At 36.6% G+C, this 12,773-nt stretch overlaps 1 protein-coding gene across 11 annotated transcripts in view; it reads right to left on the bottom strand.

Annotated features, from left to right (window-relative positions):
* SCMH1 (Scm polycomb group protein homolog 1) overlaps window positions 1-12,773 on the bottom strand; it is a 142,784-nt gene that overhangs the window by 81,668 nt on the left and 48,343 nt on the right. For 8 of the 11 annotated variants that reach the window (XM_072974661.1, XM_072974654.1, XM_072974662.1 and 5 more), the window contains 2 exons: window positions 8,145-8,215; window positions 5,714-5,948 (listed from right to left, as the gene is read on the bottom strand). In XM_072974661.1, coding sequence (XP_072830762.1) covers window positions 5,714-5,948; window positions 8,145-8,215 — 306 coding nt within the window. Of the gene's footprint in view, window positions 1-5,709; window positions 5,949-8,144; window positions 8,216-9,109; window positions 9,253-12,773 lie in introns of those variants that run through there. The other 3 variants (XM_072974659.1, XM_072974660.1, XM_072974664.1) reach the window with 2 other exon arrangements.

Below are 12,773 nucleotides of genomic sequence, written 5' to 3'. Positions count from 1 at the left end.
GTGGTCTGTTTCTTGATCGTTTTGTTCCTTAGGTATTTAGGAAGTTTTGGAATTTTGTTCTAGTGGTTATCTTTATACTAACATATTTTATAATGTCCTTAACTCCCCCATTTCTTCATTTAGTCTTCTATTATTTGGTTTATCAGTTTTAAGTGATATCCTTTGGTCCCATCTAAACATAGTAACAGGAGGAAAGGGGTTTACTTTCTGGTTCCAGTGTGTTTGCTTGGCAGCTCTCCCATCTCCTCTGTTGCCCATGTTCTGCAGTGCATGGCAGCCAGCAGTATCCCGAGGCCAGCAGCAGCAGCACCACCACCACCACCAACCTCTCCCATAGTAAGTGGTTTTGTAGCAGAGTTTCTCCAAACAGACACACTTCTCTATGAACAGCTTCCCCAGCACCCTAGAGGGCAAATTTCTAGCAAGTTCCATGGCTGTGGCACCACAATGACTTCTCTCATCTAGCAAACCACAGCTGTGCCCTCTGCAACAAGGCCTGCATCTCAGCCCTGAGATGGGGGAGGGAGGCTTTCCCTTGGGTGCTCTATCTCAGCCCCAGTGTAGTAGCTTCTCCTTACATCTGCTATTCTTATATTCTTTAGAGCTCTCTTTCCTTTTGACTAGCCAATTCCTCATTACTCCAATTCCATTATAGTTAACAATTATATTAAACTTTCTGGGTTCAAATTACTGTGTGGTTCTCTCCCTTTGTTGAACCCGGATTGATACCATAATATTCTACTCTTGTCTCTACCTTTGTTTTTATCTTAGATTGATTATTTGCTGTTTGGATGAAGCTCTTTCCATAATTGATTCCTTAGGAATGGCTTGAGGTCACAATATTTCCTGAGTTCTTGCATGCTGAAAACTTTCAGTATAATCTCAATACCTGAAAAAACAGCTTGTCTAAATATAAAATCGGTCCTCTCATTTTCTTTCCTTGAATTTCTCAAAAACTCTGCTCCATTTCATCTTGCTTTGTATTTTGCTGTTAAGAAGTATGATGTAAACCTGATTTTCTTTCCTTTGTAAGTAATTTGGCCTTTTTGCCGGAGGCTTAGATGAAGTTTTCTTTATACCTGGTGTAATCATTTTACTAGAATATATCTTAGAGCTGACCAGTCTAGCTCAATTTCAGGAATAAGGTATGTCCTTTCAATATGAAGGCTCTGATGTTCTTTAATTTTTGGAAAATTTTCTTACATTACAATTTTAAGTACTAATTCTGTTTATCTTCTTGAGGGACTCTAATTATATATGTACACGCATATACATATACACATTGAATCTTTGTTGACTAAATTCTTATATTCTATTTCTAAGAGTTCCATTTTGATACTTTTGAACCTTTTCTAATACTTATTTCTATTCTCTTGGCTGTTTTTATTTCTCTTCTCAATGTCCCTTATTATATTTTCTATTGAATCTATTGTCCCAATGGACACCTGAAATTGAGTCTTCAATTGAGATTATTTTTCTTCAATTTTTTTCTTGAGTTTGGAAAGTTCTATTTTCACATCTTCCTGTCTGTTATGCATTTCTAGTCTGACTTCTAAAATTAATGATTCAAGATTTTTTTTATATCTGTCAATATTTATTTAATTCAAGTTGGGTTGTTATGCAACAGTCAGTTTTCCTCTGGTTAGTCATTGGTTTTGGCAGTAGAATTTTCAGCAGTTAAAATGATAATCCTCTACTTCTGTTTTTCTTCATGTAGAAGTTTTTATGGATGTTAACTGATGTTTCCTAATCATTTGAAATGTCTTATATTTTCCTGGGCTAGCAAAAAAACAGGATGTTCCATTTTGGAAGGGATCTTAAATCATGAGTTTTCTGCTGGCATAGTGAAATGCAGTTTCTTTAGTAGATGAGCCTGTTTGGGAAGACTAGTATGTTTTTTGATTTTATGATTCTCGTTTGTTCCTGCATAACTCTAACTTACTTGGCTTCCTTCTTTTCCTTCAACTTCTCCCACAAAGGTAGTTTATCTTTCCTAGAATGCTATCTCTAGCCCCTCACACTTTTAATTCACTCTCTTCCTTTTGATTCTCTAGTAGACAATGCTCTAATCAAGTAGCTTTTAGCTCTCTTTCAGTATTTCCCACTTTGGATGGGATTATCTTTTTCTGGGGGTGATTCTAGCTGTTAGGCTCCCATGGCCCTCTCCCTTTTTAATGTAGTTTCTACCTTCATAAAACTCTTCATTTTGGTATGAGGTGGGTGCTAGCTTTAGCAGTTTCAGATCTTTATACCTGAACATGTAGACAACATGTTATTGAAATCTGTGGTATTCTTGATTCTTAGTTATGTTTAGGCATGAGTTATAGGTGGATGATTGCTTTTCTTTTTGATCTGTATGTTTCTGGAGAATTTATGGAAAGATTTTGATTTAGACGGTCACCATTATCCCTGGGAACTTGTCTTTTTTAATAGCCTATCAAGATGCTTCTAAACACTGGTTCATAAAGTAGGTTGAGAATAATACGGTACAAAAAGGAATGAGGACTATCTCCATACTACTAAGAAGTCATCTTTAGGGCACACTGTTAAGTAAAAAATGTAAGGTTGAGAAAAGTATGTATAGTATGCTGTCATTTATATAAGAAGGCAGAGGATACATATGTATATATGTACACACACATGCACTCACATGTGTATATTTTGCTTATTTTTTTAAAATGCAATATAAACTATAAAATTTATAAAAAGTGGTTACCTATGGCAGAAGAAAGGGATTAGGTGAAGGCGATTTCTCTGAATATACTTCATTTTATAGATTTTACTTTAAAATGATGTATATCATATATATATTTATAAAGGAAAAATATTAAAAAGGCAATCCCTAAAAATCAAAGATAAAATGAAGCAAATAAATCTGAATTTATATCAAGTTGGTGGCACTGCCAAGAGAAACTAATCCAAATTAACTTATAACACTGACTTTACTTCCCTTGAGGGTAAGAAAAAAATGCAAATAACTCAAACACTTTCTGTTATTATAATGGTGAGAGTATTGGTATTGTTATTCTGAGACTTCTGTATGTGCATTGTGGGATAAAGTAAATGAGTTATTTTGTTAGTGACATGAAGAATGAGAGTTTTGTTATAAAGGAGATACAGATTTAAGACAGTAAAGATGATGTAAATAAAGCTGCCATTGTCCTGAATTTTAGCAGGAAGTATAAATATGAACTAATGATTTTTTTACTCTTAATAATTTTTTAAAAAGCAGTTCCTACCTCTCTATATGAAAAAGATCTAGAAAGAATGACCAAACCAGTAGCATTGAGCACTCTAGTGCTCAGATTATGGTCTCTAAATACCATTTCCCCTTAAAAGGAGCCCAGGGACCTAAAAGAAATAGCTGATTCTGTATCTGGGACAGGAATTGTAAAAGATGAACCTGGAACATTCTGAAATGTCAAAAATCCAAGAAAGCTATCAAATAATAAAGAGTTAGGAGACAACTTGTTGAGGCTCCTATGAGGCCAAAGATGGGACAATACAAGAATCAATAAAGGCAGTTAATGCAATGGAGTAAAACACAACAAATATGTATGAATCTTTGTATTTATGATACTAAGCAACAGCAACAACAATAACACTACTCTTAAATAATTCTGGAGGATGATGGTTCTCCAATTTATTATTCTGAAAATTGGTAAATAAAAATAATCAAGCATTTAAACTGTCTTTCCAGCATGAACATATCTCAGGATAATCAAATAGTTGATTAAAGTTTATTTTAATAGACATATTCCATTTAATTCATGTGGACAGAATGATAATATTAAAATTTCCCATGCTGTAACCATAGTGAATTGATGAGTCTTAATCAGAGATCAGCAAACTATAGCCAGCAGACTGGCCATCTGTTTTTGTAAATAAAGCTTTATTGGAACACAAGCCATGCCCATTTGTTTATTTATTATCTACGGCTACTTTCACATTACAAGGACAAAGCTGACTAGTTGCAACACAGAAGGTATAGCCTATAAGCCTGAAATATTTACTATCTGATTCTTTAAGAAAATTCATCAACCCCTGATCTAGACTGCAAGCAGTAATGGCTGCTATATTATAAAATGAGAGACAATCAGACCATATATGTTTCATAGAGGTAAATACCACTACCTATGAAATATTCTTATGAAAAAAACTGAACCTGAACCTAATCAAGCCTCTAGATCTAGTTCCCAATTTCTAGGAAGAGAGGACAGAGAAACATGTTAAATGATACCAGGGACACAATCAGCAAAATCTAACTGTGGGAAATTTTAAAGATGAATGACTTAGGTTTTTCAACAAATAAATTGCAAGAAAAAGGTAAGAGAGAGAAGGAGAACCCATAGATTAAGAGACTTAAGGGACATATCAACCAACTGCAATATGTTGCTCTTATTTGGATCCTAATTCAAAGAAAATGTAATAAAGAGAGAGAGAAAGAGAGAGAAATACAGATAGACAGACAGACAGACAACAGGGAAAGTTTAAACACTGAGTAAATATTTGTTGATATTAAGGAATTATCATTAGTTTATTTACATGTGATAATGTTATTATGATTCTGTTTTTAAAATATTATCTATGAGAGGTATATACAAAATACTTAGTGAGAAAATTATACTATGTTTAGGCAATTGGGCACGAATGGGTAGGGAGTGTGCACAGGTACAAAGAAAACAAGATTGGCTATCAAGGATAAAGGATACATGGACACTCACTGTGCTTATTTTTTCTACTTTTGTGTGTCCCTTATGTTTGAAATTTCACATTACAAATAATTTTTTTAATGGAGGGAAATGTTCAATAACCCCCTGAGGAGGTGTTTCAAATGATACTGTCCTCCAATGCTCAATTAATTTATTAGCACAGTCTCCTGAGGGTATAGCCCATAGCCCATCTTTCTCTATCCTCTGTTGAGACTCACTGTGATAGTGATTGACAGTAACTGATGAAATGGGCTAAATCATTCAGGTATATTGGGGCAAAAAAGAAAGGTAAATCTAATCTTGAGAAAAATATAGTGGGCTTATCAATTTAAAATATATTATTTTACTTAATAATTAATTCAAAGTGAGAAAATTCCAAGGACCAAGTGAGAATTTAGGGGAAAGGAGTTAAGAGACTCTTATAACAGTCATCCTTTCTACTCAAGAGATTTTTCTCTCACCTTTTGTTATCACTATAGGATTTGGTGAAAGCTCAATGATTTTTTGAGACAAGTTAAATGGCAGGACCTCCTTCCATTCTTTCTCTCAGGGTAAATGCGAACTGGCAAAGAAGGATGAAAGGTGTAGTTTCTTTGTTTCTTTGGTTTTTTGAGGGGAGGTAATTGGGTTTGTTTGTTTGTCTGTTTGTTTATTTTAATGAAGGTACTGGGGATTGAACCCAGGACCTCATGCATGCTAAACCTGTACTCTATCACTCAGCAGCTACACCCTCCCCTCCAATGGTGTGGTCTCTTGTTAGAAAAAAGAGAGCTTGAGAGAAGCTTGGATATTACAAGTTAACATAGAATGGAGAGGTCCAGATTTTACAGCTCATTTCATCTTAGGTGGGCCTTTTCTTTTGGACTATATGAAAAAGAAGGGATAGGCAGGGGACCCTATGTTTTCCTATAATGGGATGTACAATTACATCCTATAGTAGGATGTAATTATTTACCCAAGATAACTAATTAGCTAGGGAGAGGTTGAGTCTAGTTACTCACCCAGAGGGGGCTGCAGCATACCCCCATTCTTCTCACAGTTCCCAATAGGCTGAATTTCAGCTGAGTCAACCAGCCGCCAGAAATCATTCTTGTTGTCGCTGCCATCAAGGCGAAGGCGGAGGCGAGCACCTGTCAGTCCAACGACTGTGGCAATACAGGTGGATGTGGTGTTCCTAGGGTCCTGTGCTTCCAATTTCATGCTGATCTTGAACTCATTGCTTGGAGGCGTGTAGGACTGAGGAGAACAAGCCATGGGGATTAGGCAGACTAAGAATAAATGGCATTTTCAGAAGGATAGTAAGAGATGGAACCTGAAAGTTTATGCTTTGGACTCAAATTGGTTACAGCTGCGCCAGTGAAACCCCCCTTGAATTATTACCTAATACTCAGGAAGGTTTCATGCAGAAGAAACACTGAAAGGTAAAATGAAGGGGAAAAATTACTTTCCACTGAAGCATCAAATACTGACTTACCAGAAAGTAAATGACAAGAGTGTCTCAAATGGTCCTTGCTTAAATGCTTTCCAATCCTATCTTCTTCAAGTCCCTAACCCTATAGGTATTCATAACATTTTCTTTTCAGAAAACATCCTATTAAACTATCATATTCTTAGTGTCTCTTCATGGAACATTTCAGTATATTGGTTTGTATGTCCACCACACAGACTAACCATTGAGAGTTGATTTTTTTCTTATTTTGACATTAACTTATAAATCAATTCCTATTTTTAAAACCAGCTTTAAGTTGTAATTGACACAAAAATAAACTATACACTTTGGTAAATTCTGACATATGTATACACTCAGGTCACCATATACATTATGTACACCCTGGAAACCATCACCACAATCAAGATAATGAACATGGACACACTCCCAAGTTTTGCATTCCTTTTATAATCTGTCTAGCCCTTTCCAGACCTCTGTCTCCAGGCAAATACTGCTTTACTTTCTATCACTGCAGACTGGTTTGCATTTCTAGACTTAAATGGAATCACAGAGAATATATATATTTTTTGCTCTACTTTCTTTCACTCAGCTAACTATTTTTGCATTTCCTTCTTGTGCTGTGTTCCTAGATGCAGTTAAGTTACTTGGAGACAGTTTGATCATTTTGAGTTTTGCTTTTAGTTTGTTAGGCAGGTCCAGAGCATGCTCATCCTAAGGCTAATCATTCATTTCCCAGTACTGAGCAGGATCTTTCCAAGTACCAGACCCAATGCCACATGAATTATGAGATTTTCCAGTCTAGCTAGTGGCATCAGGCACTATCCCGAGCCCTGTATGAGTGCCAGGCTCTATCCTATTAATATTCTTCTAATCCTTTCAGGGGGGTTTTCCCCTTGGCTTTGGCTGCTCATATGCATATACTATAAACAGTACTTCAATGACTACTTGAAGGGGGCTCTCTGCAGATTTCTGTAGTTTTTTTCTGTGCAGCTTTCTCCTCTCTGGTAGTCTCTCCTGCAAATTCTAGTTTCCCTGGACTCTCAGCTCCATTTTCTCAAATTAGGGACTCTCCCAGGCTTAACCTGGATTCCCCTTCTCTGGGCCATGGTCTCAAAACTGTCTTAAGGCAGTAGATCATAAGAGGCTCAACTCATTTGTTTTCTGTCTCTCAGAGATCTCTCAGAGATCACTGTGCTTGGTTGCCCGATCTTCAGTAACTTGAAAATGATTATTTAATATAGTTTGTCTTTTTTAATTATTTCAGGTGTGAGTATGAATTTATTCCCTATTATTTCAAATGAACAGAAGTCCTGAATTTGTACTTTTGTCTAGAGTATAGACAAAATTCAAACTCAAAGTGAATGTTCACATTTTTATGGACATAACCATTGAACACTTAGGGAAGGAAGATATAAGCAACTTCCTGATGTGGAGCTCTACTTAGTAGCTGTGCAATTCTTTGCTTACTAGCCCTATCATGTATGATATAGTCAACATCATCTGTGTATTGTGGGGGGCACTGAATCCTATGTGGGAAGCTCTGGATGACCTCTTATGAGGTCCTAAAGCGCTCCCCAGTGGGATTCAGTGCCAGTATTCTTATGAAAAGATAAGTCTGTAGCAGGGGAGTAGAATACAGAGAAATGAGTATTGCTCCACTTTCAAGAACCATGTAAGGGCTATAACTCTGTTTCCTTTCTTCCTGAACTAAGAGCTGTAGTAAAAACTAGCAATTGTTTTCAGTACCACAAAATACCCTCAAGGAGGTGAAGAAGAAGGAAAAAGTGTTACTTGAGATGAAGCTGGGGAGAATGCCTGCTGCCAAAACTCATAATGAGTTTGGAGTTATATTCTTCCCATAGAAGTTTATTCTGGGGACTTCACATGAGAACCCAAGGGCTCCCACTTCATGTTTTGCTTGTCTAAGGACCAGAAAAAAACTACTTGCCTCCCACCTACTAAAGATATTGAGAATCAATTACCTGCTTGAAGCAATGGACAGGTGCTGGGACTGAACATGTTTCTTTTAGGTATTTGTCCCAGGTAAAATGACCTGTAAAGGAAACAGAAATCTCTATCACAGTCAACTTCCAAAAAATGCTTTCAGGATATAATCTACACTAAACATTAGGTTATTTTCAGACTCATTTGGAGCATAAGAAAACTTATTTTGCCCTTTTTGGGCTCAAAGGAGTATCTGGGGGAAGAATCTAGGTGATCTGAGTAGATCACTTTAGATCAGTGTTTTTTCAATCATGGTCTAAGATGACCTGAGGTGTTTTCCATATTAGTCCTTAAAGTGATCCAAAATGTCAGACCAAGATATACCAGTGTCTCAAAGAAGCATTCAGCAAGCTCAAGGAAAACAAAAGAGGCAGAAAGTGGGTGAGGAGATTCCTTCTGAACAATCTGACTCCTGTAAAAGCCCCTTATTGCCATCAAATGATAGCTTTTAACACCCCATGTGGCTGAAACCCACCATCTCAGCTCAGAAGGAATAAAGGAGAGGCTACCTAGAGACATGGAGTAAGAGGAGTTGTTGAGGGCAGAAAAACCAGCATGAGTGAGATTATACTTGAATCCTCACTCTAAAAACTGTTTCTCTCTCACCCACCCCTAATCCACTGCCATCCCTGCCTGAGGTGCAAAATGACAAAAATCTTGTAATTTAGAGAAAAGTAGATCCTTGGTAGCATTTCTGATAATAATAACTAAGAATAAGTGGGGAAATTTATAGAATCTTTTAGCCTCTTGAAGTGGCCTTAGAGCCTCTCAAAGTTTGAGGAACACTGCACTAGAGAAACAGTCTTTAAGGTGACACAGAGCTGGGGTCAGGGAAAACATTTTAAGGGACAGGCTATTAAATACATATCTTACTGGACTACCAAGGATTACCAAGTACTTTATTAAAGGTTAAGTCAATTACCAATCTCCTCCTAATACCCACCTAGAGGTGACCCCATGATGGAGCAGGGAAGGTCCCAGAGACTGTCACAAGCTAAAACATTGTAGCAAACCAGCATTTCTTGAAGTTTCCTCTGCAGTGGAGCAGCACAGGGCCCCTTTGGGCCATGCAAAAAGCACTAGATGCTGGGAATAAAAATGAGTCACTGAATGATGAAATCTAAATCACTCCAAAGATGATGCCAAGACTTTATATTCTATTGACTTTATAGCTTCTGTTTTAAAACCGGTTCCTTTCCCATCATCCTTAACCAAGCCAAACAGATTTGGCCAGAAATCACAGTCAGTTCTGAACTATTTCACGAACTGGCCAATGATTAATCATTCTGAATAGACAGTTAGTCCACAGGGGTCAATGAGATGGGTATTTCCTGGAGTCAAGATTTAAAGAGCTTATCAGAATTTTAAAAAGAGTTTGCTCTTAGCTGAGATGGCTCTAAAGCAAATACTGGATACTTTCACCACTATTTGCTGTTAGAAAAAGAAAACATTAAAAATTGTTATTCCATTCTTACAAATAAAGAATTAATTCAAATAGCAAGTCTTGGATTTGACTAAACTGCAATTCTTGAACTCTAGAATCTATAGCAGCACTGTCCACTAAAACTTTCTGTGATAATAGAAATGTTTTGTATCTGTGCTGTCCAATAAGGTAGCCACTAGACACATGTCACTACTGAACACTTGAACTGTGGCTACTGTGTGTGAGGAATTACATTTTTAATGTTATTTAATTTTAATTAATTATTTAATTTAATTAATTTAAATCATAAGGCAGCACAGGTCTAGAGGTTTGATCAGTCCAGGGTAATTTCTTATATTAATTTGAGTTCTGACCAAAAGCACCCAAGACACTTTGGCTTTAAGGATTACAGCAGCATTGGGGTACCAAAATACTTAGAGTATTAATCATAGTTCTCTATTACACAGATCAATTATGGTAATCAGTCCCTGTTATATAGGCAAGAAACCTCACATCCTCCCTCACATTTAGGGAATACCATATCACCAACTGAATGAAAAGGAATCACTTTGTTAAAAGCAGTTCACCCACTATGAGGGTTGACTAGCTTGAACCATACCTAGCTTAGTATTTTTCTTAAATTTGACTGCTTAGGCTATCTACAGCTTAGTCCCTTATCATCAGGTAAATCGGAAAGTAAGTTAATTTTTATTACCTACTGTAATGCCTACAATAAAACCAAACATCATGTCTACCACATCTCCAAGCACTAAAACACCACAAAAGAAATAGGACAGGAAGTAAAGTATAGATGAGGGGTTGGTAAACTTTCTGTAAAAGACCAAGCAGTAAAAATTTTATGCTGTGTGGACCATTCAGTCCCTATCACAAATACTCAACTTGTACTCTGTATATGAAAACAGCCATAGGCAATATGCAAATGAATGAGCATTGCTGTGTTCTACTAAAAATTTATTTACAAAAACTGGCGGTGGGCTACATTTGGTCCCCAAATTGCAGTTTGCCAGCCCTGGTATGTAATACTGATTCTCAAATGCTACTTACTATCAAAATCTTCTAAATAATTTTTCTTATTTCTTTAAACACAGTTCTGAGCCCCAAATTCAGAGGTTCTCATTCAATACTCTCTGCGTGTGATCTGAGAATCTATATTTTCAAAGGTTCCCTAGGAAATTCTGACAAACCTCTGTGCCTGGAAACTAATGGTGTAGTTGAAGGATGTGATACTGAGAGTCAGAAGATGCTGGTTAAAGTCTTGTTTCTATAACTAACTACCTTGAATAAATTACTTAATCCTTCCAAGTATCAGTTTACTCATCTGAAAGACAGAGATAATATCTATCTCATAAGATTATACACATATTCATTTAATAAATATGTATTAAACCCTCTTTAAGTGCACAAGCACCATGTCAAGCTAGACATGAAATTCTCAAATTCATAAGCCTGCAGTTTAGGGATAAGCAGAGGTATTAAATAACACAAATAATCTGGCACAATTATGAAAATTGAAGTTAACGAGGTAGTACAGGTCACCGGGAAAAGTAGAACAGGAAAATCCAATGATACAGGGTCAAGGATTATTGTAATTAACATTATTAACTAATGTAAGTATATTTTATAATTTATAGACTGATTTCAGGTATTCATTCAAGTGAATGATTAATGGTCAAAGAGTAAGTATATCTTATATTTTGATATAATATAATTCCTACTAATAGTGCATAAGGGTATGTTTCTTACATCCTTGGGTCTCAGAGCCATTTCTTTATCCATCCATCCAACAAATATGTATAGTATGTATCAAAGCATTATGCTGGGTGCTGGAGATAAAACCATGATCAAAATATTGTTCTTGCCCTCACAGAACTTCAATCTATTGAGGGACAGAAACTAAAGAGTCAACTGTAATAAATGTTACACTTGGAGACGGAGGGTGCTACAGGAGGGTTTGTAGAAGGATCTCCAGAGGAAGTAAACCTCTAAGCTTCTAAGTTAAAGTGTAGAAGGATAAGCAGAGTCAGCTGAAGAGAGCAGGAATTCTTTTGTTGTTGTTTCAGATAGAAAGAAAAGCATTTACGAAGGCCCAGAAGTGAGAAAAAGCAGTTCTAAATACTGAATCTTTTGGCATGGCTAGTAGGTAGATAAAGATACAGTACTTTACCAAAATGAGGCTGTAGATAAAAGCACTGTTCAGGTATCAAGGGTCTCATATACCACACTAATGAGAAGAGGAAGCATGAAAGGGTTTGGGGGAGGAGTTACTTCGTCTGCAGTGTGAAGAGTGGATTGGAGGAGCATAAGGGTGGAGGCAGGAATACCAGTTAGGAAGCTTTTCTAATAATCAAGGTATGAGATGGTGGTTGCTTGAACTAGGAAAAGTAACAGAGTGGCAGTGAGAAGGCAGTCCCTAAAGCTGCTGTCAAATAACTAGAGTCTGGTGAGTGAAAACATGGCTAGACCTACATACACCATATGGCCCTAGAAGTTACAGGTACGACTAACAGAACTGACAAAGAAACAGATTTTGGCCCAGTAAATATTTGTCTCAATATAAAGTGAGTTATCTGAGGAGGTAATAAGTCTCCAACAACTTTGGGGAGTTAAGGAGAGACATTTTATAAGCAATACAAAGTGTTGGATTTTGAAATGCTGGGCGAAGTTGGATTATTTTAAGGCCCCTTCCAAACTCTGAGATTCTAAAAATCGACTGAATTTTATTTCAGTTTGGTATTTGGGGCTGTTCTCTGTGCTTGATGGACAAAATGAAATACGTAAGATTAGCTCATCAGCAGCTATGCCTGGCTGTGCTACCTCTACTTCCACAGGGGAAAAAAATACTTCCACATTTTAATATTATTTTATGGGCTTTATGTTAAATTGAGTATCCACTTTTCACAATTCCCTGTCAATAGAACAGGTTGTTAGAATATACTTTAAATGTCACTGAACTAGAATTGTTATTATCATTCATATTAGCAACATACCCCAAAACAGCAGCAGCTATCACCGAGTGCCTTCTGCCTGCCTGCACCATGCCACACTGCGTCCAGTATTTCCCCTTCCATTATAACCTCAAAAGTAGGTTTTATTCCCATCTTAAAGATGAGGAAATAGGCTCAGGAAGATTAAGTAATTTTTCTGAAGTCACAGAACTGGTAAG

This window comes from Vicugna pacos, chromosome 13, assembly GCF_048564905.1.
Source record: "Vicugna pacos chromosome 13, VicPac4, whole genome shotgun sequence".
Classification (NCBI taxonomy): Eukaryota; Metazoa; Chordata; class Mammalia; order Artiodactyla; family Camelidae; genus Vicugna; species Vicugna pacos.
The sequence above is the reverse complement of the archived record's forward strand: the minus strand, read 5'-3'. Positions and strand labels throughout refer to the sequence as shown.